Source organism: Echinops telfairi, unplaced genomic scaffold (genome assembly GCF_000313985.2).
Source record: "Echinops telfairi isolate 266 unplaced genomic scaffold, ASM31398v2 ScPeMD7_1713;HRSCAF=2227, whole genome shotgun sequence".
NCBI classification, from domain to species: domain Eukaryota; kingdom Metazoa; phylum Chordata; class Mammalia; order Afrosoricida; family Tenrecidae; genus Echinops; species Echinops telfairi.
In genome coordinates, this window is record NW_022105611.1 from 20,413,344 (window position 1) to 20,423,302 (window position 9,959).

Sequence of the window (9,959 nt, forward strand, 5' to 3'; positions counted from 1 at the left end):
TCCCGGGCCTGCAGGAGGGTTCAAGGCCAGGTTGTGAGAGTTGCTCAGGAAAGAGCTCAGAGACATTCTGGTGACATTAACAGTGGTATGAAATCTGAAATGTGACCATCTCACATGTACTTGGGCAGGTTACCCACATTTCACAATGCGTGGGAACCAGCTGGGCCCTCAGTGAGCAGCCTCTGGGTGGAGAAATCAAGGAGACAGCTATCTGGGGAAGGAGAGACCTTCACGCAGGCAGAATGGGTCCATGGAGACAGGGTTTTCTCAGAGGGAGAGGGAGGGAGGCACCATCCCTGAGGTCAGGAGCCAAGTCTATCAGCTTTGCACTGTCCCTGCAGGCTGATCCCTACCCAGCCAGCTTCTCAAACTGACTCAGAGTGGTCCTTGATAGGTCAGATCCTGTCACAAGTGGCGGCCTGCCTCACTGACACTGTCCCCTGATCCAATCTGAGCATCCACCATCGTCTTATGGATCAGGATGTGGAAGACTGGATTGGGAAGATGAGTGAGTCTCTCCCATTTACCCCCAGGGCAAAGGAAACCTCAAGGTCAGGACAAGGAGGGAGCCGTGACCTGGTTTCTCTGTGCCTGGCCCTTCTGCTGCATGGCCACCTCCAGCCTGGGTGCCAGCTGCCCAGTTGGCTTACAATTGATTCCTGCATTCTTGCCCCCATGTCTCTGCCCAGAATTCTCTGGACCTGTGTGTTCTTCTGATAAAATGCTCTTCTTAGAACAGAGGAGTATCTCCACTCCAGGCAGCCAGGCAGGTTGCCCTGACCCTAGTCCACAGCCCCAGCACTCCAGATTGCCCAGTGCTAAGCCAGAGCCCTGGTGGCACAGTGGTTATCACAGTGGTTATGCATTGGCTGCTATCACCAAGGTCAGCAGTTTGAAACCATCAGCTGCTCTATGGGAGAAAAACATGGCTTTCTACTCCCATAAAGAGTTCCAGTCTCGAGCCAGTCGGGGTGCAATGTAGCAATGATGAAACATACAGCTTTCCTCGAGTTCCTAAATGCTTCCTCCTCCCCCACTATCATGATCCCAATTCTACCTTACAAATCTGGCTAGACCAGAGGATGTACACTGGTACAGATAGGAACTGGAAACACAGGGAATCCAGAACGGATGATCCCTTCAGGACCAGTGGTGAGAGTGGCGATACTGGGAGGGTAGAAGGAGGGTGAGTTGGAAAGGGGGAACTGATTACAAGGATCTACATGTGACCTCCTCCCTGGGGGATGGAAAACAGAAAAGTGGGTGAAGGGAGACATTGGACAGGGCAAGATATGACAAAATAATAATTTATAAATTTTCAAGGGTTCATGAGAGGGGGGGGGGGGGGGGGGGGGGGATGAATGAGGAGCTGATGGCAGGGGCTTAGGTGGAGAGCAAATGTTTTGAGAATGATGAGGGCAATGAATGTACAAATGTGCTTTACATAATTGATGTATGTATGGATTGCGATAAGAGTTGTACGAGCCCCTAATCAAACAATTTAAAAATATTTTTTTAGAGTTCCAATCTCAGAAACTCATAGGGGCAGTTCTATAGGATCGCTCTGGGTTGGCATGGACTCGATGGCAGTCAGTTTGGTTTATGCCGGACTTGACCGATACTTTTTCTTAGAGCAGATTTGATTTGAAAGTAGGCGATGGGCTTGGGTCTGGGGTGGGATGGGATAGGGGTGGTCTTAAATAAGCCTATCCAGGGCAAGTAGAAGAGGAGAACAGGTTAAGAATAGGACCCTGATGGGGATAGTGAGAGCTTATCAGGCTGCATCCCCCCTGCCACCTTCCCCCACCCCCCATCCCCCTGCCACTCACTGACTGGACACACAATTCGCAAGCAACACAATCTTTAGTATAAGTTAGAGCTTCCAACTGGCTCCCAGTCCAGGGGAGCTTACCCATGAGGTTATGGCCTCTGCCTTCTCAGGCTGGGGGGATGCCTCAGAGCTGGGTCCTCTGTAATACCCAGCCTACTGCACCCCCACCCCCCACCTCCTGTAAGGGGTTCAGTTCTGGCTATTTACCAGGGTCCTCTGATCACACTGGGATTCTAGCCCCATACCAGGTCACTCCGGCCCAGACTCTGCTGTGTGACCTTGGTAAGTCACCTTCCTCTCCATATGGGCCTGTTTCTTCCTTGGACTCCATTCGGCCGGACTCTGGCCTAAGCATCTCAGCAGAAAGGGCAGGTTATTTATATGGAAGTCAAGCCAAGGGCAACATTGGCCCCGGACCCTGGCCTTCCCTGAAACCTTATTCCCCCAGCTCACCCATGCACATAATGACTGGGGGCTTTGGGTCTGTTATGCGCCCTGGACCCGAGAGCATGCATCCAGAGCCCCTGCCAAATGGCAGAGTGGGTGGGTGGGGGTCATGCTCCCTTGGTCATCGGGCTTCAATTCACATCTGGGGAGACTGTCCATTTCAACCGACAAGTCTTGGTCCCCTCCAGTCTCTCACACAGACGCGCGCACGCCCACAGGGTACAGGTCCTAGAGCCGGACATCCTTCGTGGTTCCGCTACCAGCTGGCGTAGACGCTGTCCGGTTCGTGCCCTCACTGCTGGCCGACAGGTCCTCTGTCCTCCGGGTGTCATTTCTGCCGGACCTGCGCATGCCCAGCCGGCGGCGAGCCTGGGCCGTCGGGGTGGGGTCGACTGGGGGCTTGGCATCCCGGGCGAAGCGCACGAGCCTCTGGCCTGCCAGGAAGTAGAGCACGGGGTCAAGGCAGCTGTTGGCGCTGGCCAGCGGCCGGGTGACCTTGTAAGCCACATTGATGGCGTTGAGCACGTGGCAGCTGAGGTCAAGGGAGCGGAAGGAGTAGTAGAGCGTGCGGGTGACGTGGAAAGGCAGGAAGCAGAGGGCGAAGACGGCCAGCACCACGGCGATGGTGCGCACCGACTTGCGCTTGGCGCGCGGCAGGCCGCCGGAGGTCCCGTAGGCCGGTCTCAGCAGCCTCCGCGCCATGAGCGCGTAGCACACCAGGATGATGGCAAAGGGCAGCGCGAAGAGCAGGCTCAGCATGACCGAGCTGTAGGCCACGAAGTGGCTGAAGAGCTCAGGCGCCGAGGTGTCGTGGCAGGTGATGCGGGTGCCCCGTGTGCTGGTGGTGACGAAGTAGAGCACGGGCGCCTGGCAGGCCAGCACCAGCACCCACACGGCCGCGGCCACCCGGCGGGCGTAGCGGGCCCGGCCCCAGCGCAGCGAGAGCAGGGGGCGCAAGACGCCCAGGCACCGGTGCACGCTGATGCAGGTGAGGAAGAGGATGCTGCAGTACAGGTTGGTGTAGAAGAGGAAGCGCACCAGCTTGCAGAGCACAGTGCTGAAGGGCCAGTGGTCACCGCGGGCGTAGTAGTAAACCAGCAGTGGCAGAGACGCCGCGTAGAGTGCGTCGGACACAGCCAGGTGGAACATGTACGTGGTGGAGGCGTTCCAGGTCTTGAGGCGACACAGGAAGATGTAGAGCGCCGCGGTGTTCAGGCCCAGCCCCAGCACGCACACCACACCGTAGCACACGGGCAGCAGCACGTACTTGAAGTCCTCGTTGAAGCGGCATCTGTAGCCTAGCTCATCCCCCTCCCAGGTGTCATTGCCGGTGCCATTCCAGCGGGCCAAGCCGGCCGCCATCACCCTACAGAGAGAGGAAGTGGGGGAACAGATATCAGGGTCATGGCCAGGGCTCAGTGGGGAGGCCTCACATGCCCAACCTCGAAAGAGCTATACAAGCCCCAAGTCCCCACAGATTCCCTTGGTGACCTTTCCTAACCACCTTCAGACACCTGTCTGTCAACCCCAAGCCAGGAAGAGATGATGGGAAAGCTCAGTCTCATCAGCCGGAATGAGGCCGGTGGCTGACTGATAGTAAGTTCAGGTAGAAGCTAGAAAAAAATAAAAATAAATGCACGAGAGCCAAAATAGGACCTTGAGTTGATTCCACCTGAAGAACATCTCAAGACCAGATTGGCTGCACTGAACACTGATAACGGAAGACCTGCCGAGCTGTGAGAGGCCACCAAGAAGACCATGCATGGAGAGAGCCAAGGGTCATGACGAAGACAGGAAAGAAAGGACAGATCCAAGTGGATGTCAGCAGAGGCTTCGGGGACTTGCTTTTAGTAGTGGAGCCGCTAAGGCAAATGGAAGAACTGATGAAGTAAAACGAGCTGATCGGAAATGTCAAAGGGCAGCTGGAGAAGGCAAAGTATTATAGTGCAAGTGCAATGACCTCGAGTTAGAAAGCTAAAAAGGACAAACACAGTCAGCATATCTTGAACAGAAGAAAATATTCAAGCCACGAGTTGCAATATGAAAAGAGTCCATGGACAAAATATTGAATGATGCAGGAGGCATCCAAAGAAGATGGAAAGAATACACAGAGTCCCTGTGCCCTAAAGAACTAGTCAACATCCAGCCATTTCAAGAGGTATAGCATATGATCAAGAACCAGTGGTACTGAAGGAAGAAGTCCAAACTATATTGAAGGCATTAGCCAAAACAAGACTCCAGGAATTGATGTATTGCCCATTGAAGTGCTTCAACAATCTGAGGAGACACTGAAAGCATTCGCTGGTCTAGGCCAGGAAATGTGAAGACTACCTGGCCGCTGACAGGAAGAGATCCATATCTGTATCCATTCCAAAGAAAGGTGACCCAACAGGATGCGCAGATTACAGAGCAATATTATTAATATCACACGCAAGTAAAATTGTGCTGACAATCATTGAACAGCGGTTGCAGCAGCACATTGACCGGGAACTGCCAGAAATTCAGGCTGGATTCAGAAAAAAAATGAGGGGTAGAGGATATCATGGCTGCAAATGGAGAACACCAGAAAGCTGTTTACTTGTGCTTTATTGATGATGTGAAGGCCCTTGGCTATGTGAATCGTATGGATTCACACATAGATATGGCTATAACAAATGATGAATGTGGCCTTGAGGAGAATGTGCTCATGTGGAATTTGTACATGGATCAAGAGGCAGTTGTGGGAACAGAACCAGGAATACTGCATGGTTTAAAATCAGGAAAGGTGTACGTCAGAGCTGTATCCTCTCAACCTACTTTTTCCATCTGTATGATAAGCGAATAATCAGAGAAGCTGGACTATATGAAGAAGAGAAGCATCAGGATTGGAGGAAGGCTGATTAACAACCAACCTGTGAGATGCAGATGACACCACCTTGCTTGTTGAAAGTGAGGAGGACTTGAAGCACTTGCTGATGAAGACCAAGGATTGCAGCCTTCGGGATGGATTACAACTTAATGTAAAGAAAATGAGAATCCCTCCAACTGGGCCAGCAGGTAAAGGACATCATGATAAATAGAGAAAAGATGGAAGTTGTCAAGGATTTCATCTTGCTCAGATCCACAATCAATGCTCATGGAAGCAGTAGTCAGGAGATCAAATGTCACACCGTACTGGGTAAATACGTTGTACAAGATTTGTTGAAGTGTTGAAAAGCAAGGATGTTACTTGGAGGACTAAGGTGCCCCCGATCCAAGCCATGGTCTTTTCCATTGCCTTGCATGCAAAGTTGGACAATGAATAAGGAAGACCCAAGTAGAATCGATGGATTTGAATTATGGTGCTGCTGAAGAATAAACAGGTCTGTCTGGGAAGAATTGCAGCCAGAATGCTCCTTAGAAGCAAGGATAGTGTCACTACATCTCCTAGACTTTGGACATGTTGTCAGGAGACACCAGTCCCTGGAGAAGGATATCATGTTTGGTAAAATAGAGGGGCAACAGAAAAGACAAGATGGATTTAGACAAGATGGATTGACACGGTGGCTGCCAGGATGGGCTTGAAAATGATCATTGTGAGGATGCGTAGGACTGGTTGCTATTTTGTTCTGTTGCCCATCGGGCGACTATGAGTCAGAATTGACCCAAAGGCATTTCACGGCCACTACCCCCTTATTCAGGGTCTTTGCTGTCCTCTGACCTGGATCTCTCCTTGAGCCCAGAGAATCCAGACTCTGAATCATCCACAGATCCAGAGCCCTGGAACCTGGAGCATGCATGCGATCCCACACAATTCTAAAACTTTAGACTAGGGGTAGGCAAACTACACATTAAGAGCCAAATCTGGCCCACCAGTTATTTTTGTAAATAAAGCTTTATTGGAACACACCCATGTCCATTCGTTTATGAAGCTTTGAGTTACTATGACGAAGACCAGAGAGCTGCAAAATCTAATATTTACGATCTAGCCATTTACAGAGTGTTTGCTGACTCTCCCCTTGGACTTCCAGATCACGGAGTTCTGGATCGAGGAGGCTGAGCTCTAGAATCGGGGGTGGAGGGTGGGTTGGATGGACTTCAGATTCCTGGAGAGGGGCCTTTGAGGCTGACTAGCTCTGCTGTCAGAGCCCACTGCGGGCTGGGATGTTCCTGAGAGGTGGGCCACCCATTTCCTCCTGGAGGCTTTAGGCAGATCAATGCTTTAGCTATCTGTCTACTTTCCCGGGAGGCCCTGGCCTCATGCCTGGTGTTTGAGGGTTATTTCCAAAGATTGTCCCTCTTCTATCACTCATTTACTCGCTCGGCAAATATTTTTTAAAAGATGCACGACAGATGCACCTGCAAGCGTCAGTCCTCTCCCAGGCCTGAGAGGCTGCCCAATTGGCCAGGAACCTTCCTGGAGATGGCAGGCAAGTCTGGAGGGGAGGGAGATGTAGAGAAAAGGGAACTTCTTTGGAGGGGCAATTTCAGCTCTCTAGGCCCTTCCAGAGGAGCCCTCGTGGCATAGCGGTTCTGAATTGGGCTGCAATCCTTAAAGTCAGCAGTTTGAAACCACCAGCAGCTCCTTGGGAGACAGAGGAGGCTGTCTACTCTGTGAAGAGTTACCCTCTCAGAAACTCACGCAGGCAGTTCTACTCTGTCCTGTCAGGTTGCCAGGAGTCGGCACTGCTCGATGGCAGTGAACTTTTGGAGTTTGGAAGGGGCTGCAGGAGGGAGGGAGTGACCAATCTGCTTGTGTGCCAGCTGCTCTCCAGCAGAGCTTCAGCAAGGGGGGGAGGGAGGCGGCCAGAAGGAGGCCTGGCTTAGGCTTGAGTGACAGGGATGGGTGAGCAGAGGAGGAGGAGGAGTGTTGTGGGATGTGGGGCTGTTGTGAGCTGGGGTCCTCTCTGGCTCCCAGAGCGGCAGAAGTGTGGAGGACAGCCTGGGAGGCTGAGGACCACAGTGGGGCAGGGACGAACCACAGTCTCACCTGAGCAGAGTCCTGGCCCAGGAGTCAGTCAGCCACAGCAGCCTGGGGGACACAGACCTTTCCTGGGCCAAATCTCCTGGGCCTTGGAGAAGTTCAGCACCCAAGCTCATCCCCTGAGGTCCTTCCACCTGACAGATACACACACTGAAAACATCAGGGGGCTTTCCTGCATGTCCTGGGCAAACTCCCCACAGCTGCCCTGCCCAGATTCCTCCTCCGAGTTGGTAGCTTCAGATCTCATCCCTGCGCACCAAGAGCTTCCTGCTGGTCGCTAATGGTGGAGCCCCTGACTCCGAGAAGATGGGTGGAGACTTCCCTTGGGAGCAGAGGAGCTGCCCTTTTCACCTGTTTTGAGACATCCTGCCCTCCACCCTCCCAGGCCAGCTGGGGAATCGATCACCGTGGCCCCCATCCAGGCTGACCCTGCCTGCTCTCGCCTTCCGCAAGCTGCCTCATCAACCTGTGAGCACATCTTTCCTGGCTCCCCGCTCCGTGCTTCCGAACAGCTCAAAGCTCACTGCCGGGGGGTCGGCTCCCACCCATAGCCACCCTATGGAGCCCGGGCGGGCTGCCCCTCGGGGTTTCTGAGACTGTGACTCTTTACAGGAGTAGACAGCCTCGTCGTTCTCCCTCGGAGCATGGTGGTTTCAGACTGCTGGCCTTGGGGCTAGCAGCCTAACACGTAGTCACGCTGCTGTCTTGCTTTATGGAGGTCACCAAGTCCCCAGGCCCTCTTTCTCAGATCTCCCCCTTCTGCCTGGTGGAAATAAACATGAGTTTCCTGACCCCCAAATGCCACTGTGGAGCCCCACGCTAACCATGCTCTGTGCCCCACGGCTCACTCGCCCCGGTGCCCAGAGGCGCTCTTGGTCTGGAAGGGAAATAAATGCCCTTCCAGGCCTCCCTCTCTTGTCCATGCGATTCTTTCTGCCTGCTAAGCCTTTCCAGAACGCACCTCCCCACCCCCACCCTCCCTCCCCCTGCCCCACCTTTCACTCCATTCTATTCCTCAAAGTCCTCCTCAAAGGTCACCCCTCATCTGAAGCTCTCCCCTGCACATACTCCCCACCCCCCCAACCCCTGAAAGGCATTCTTCATGCCATGTTGGCAAGCTGTCCATCCAGCCTCTACCCCGATACGTTCCAGGCGCTCCTGGAGGGCTGGGTCCATGGGACCATCCTCTCTGTCCTGATCAAGAGACCTGACCAGAGCAGGTCTTTACAGGTGTGAATGAATGGTGCATAAGAGACCGTGGGAGCCCAACGCTTCTCTTTTCCCTACTTCTCCTGAGGGCCTCCTGGAGGATAGATACGTTTAAAGGTTGCTCAGATGCTGATCCTGGGTGGCCAGAGCTGAGCTCGGCCCTCATGGGCTTTGCTCTCACCCTAGAGCAGACCTGGGCTTTCTTGCCTTCTCTGGACAGGCTAGGGAGCCACAGGGGGAGGCATCTGGATCTGGCTAGCCTGCAGGTGACCGTTCTTGGTCAGCAGTGCAAGGCCAGTCACATGGCAAAAAATGTCACCTGTTGCTGGCCCAGGTCTGGTTGTGAGGCAGTCTGGGTCAAGAGGCCCCTGCCCTCCTTAGGAAGGGCAAACCGTAGCTGAGCAGCCTCCACATGGTGCGTACCGCCCCTTAGTTGCTACTGATTCTGCCAGCGCTTCAGCTGCTTGCTCAAGGCCACACAGTCAGGGATTGGAAAACTAGGGCTTGCCACCTAGTGCTCCCAGGGCCTCATCCGGGGTCACCTAGCCCAGGCTGAGGGGGTAGGGCAGAGCGTGGCATTTTTTAGCATCCTCTGTTTTAACTCCAGTTTAGCTTCTCTGAGGGAGCTTCTAAAAATCTCATAGAAAAATTCCATTACTTTTGAATCCAAGTTTTCCAGGAGTTGTTTTTATTTTTTTGGTATGGACTCTTAATTTATATAGCTTCATCGGTATCTAATTCACATATCGTGCAATTTAACCATTCAATCATATTAACAAGACAAGATTTTCTTCTTGTGCTCATTGTTTTTAGTGCCCTGTCTCCCCACCTCCCCACCCCCAATCTCCCCTGCCATGCCCCCCAGGAACTTTTTTACACAGGCACAGGCTGACCCTACTACCTCCACCAGCTGTGTGACCTTGGTGAGTTCCCTAACCAAGGTGAGCTTTTCTACCCTAAGGATTAAGTGCCTGCCCCCAAGCCTCCCGGTGCCTGGGCCCCACCTCTCACCCACCTACCTGACCAGCCCCTCTGCTGTCAGGGTGCTCAGGCTCCTCACTCATGCAGGGACATGCCTGGACCAGGCTGCAGGGAACGGCAGGAAACGGGAAAAACAGGTCCACTGGCCTGGGGCTGTGCCCTGCCTGGGTTCCCCCAGCGTTGCCCAGGGCAGGCGGGCATTGCCGCTGCTGGTCCTGTAGACACCGGGAGGTGTTGACATCATGGGCTCCAGCCATGGGATGCCAGCCAGGTCAAGCCTTCTCGGGGCCACCCCCTCTGTTCTAACTTTGGCCTGCAGAAGTTGGAAACAGGATCTGGTGTGCCTGTCCTGGCAGGTGGCCTTCTGCAACCTCCCCTCCCTCTATGCCGTCCACAGATTGCCATGCTCCAGGTAGTATGCCCACAGTCTCTTTCCCCAGCCACCCCCTCTAGCAGGCAGATGGTTCTGCTGGTGGGCAGGCCTGCCTCACCACACTGCATAGTCTTGAAGAGCCTCCAGGACTCCTTCCACCGTCCTGGTACTGTGCT

The 9,959-nt window shown here is 53.7% G+C and overlaps 1 protein-coding gene across 2 annotated transcripts; it reads right to left on the bottom strand.

The window, feature by feature from the left end:
• Positions 1-1,844: 1,844 nt before the first annotated feature.
• On the bottom strand, positions 1,845-9,655 carry P2RY2 (purinergic receptor P2Y2). Of its 2 annotated transcripts, XM_045293173.1 has the most exons (3): positions 9,449-9,655; positions 7,227-7,354; positions 1,845-3,644 (listed from the first exon to the last, which is right to left on the bottom strand). In XM_045293173.1, exons 1-3 carry the CDS (start codon positions 9,491-9,493, stop codon positions 2,507-2,509), a joined length of 1,311 nt encoding a protein of 436 aa, XP_045149108.1. In that variant the 5' UTR covers positions 9,494-9,655; the 3' UTR covers positions 1,845-2,506. The 2 variants fall into 2 exon arrangements, with proteins under 2 accessions (XP_045149108.1, XP_004708864.1); XM_004708807.2 differs by lacking the exon at positions 7,227-7,354 and having other exon boundaries at positions 9,449-9,528.
• Positions 9,656-9,959: the final 304 nt, after the last annotated feature.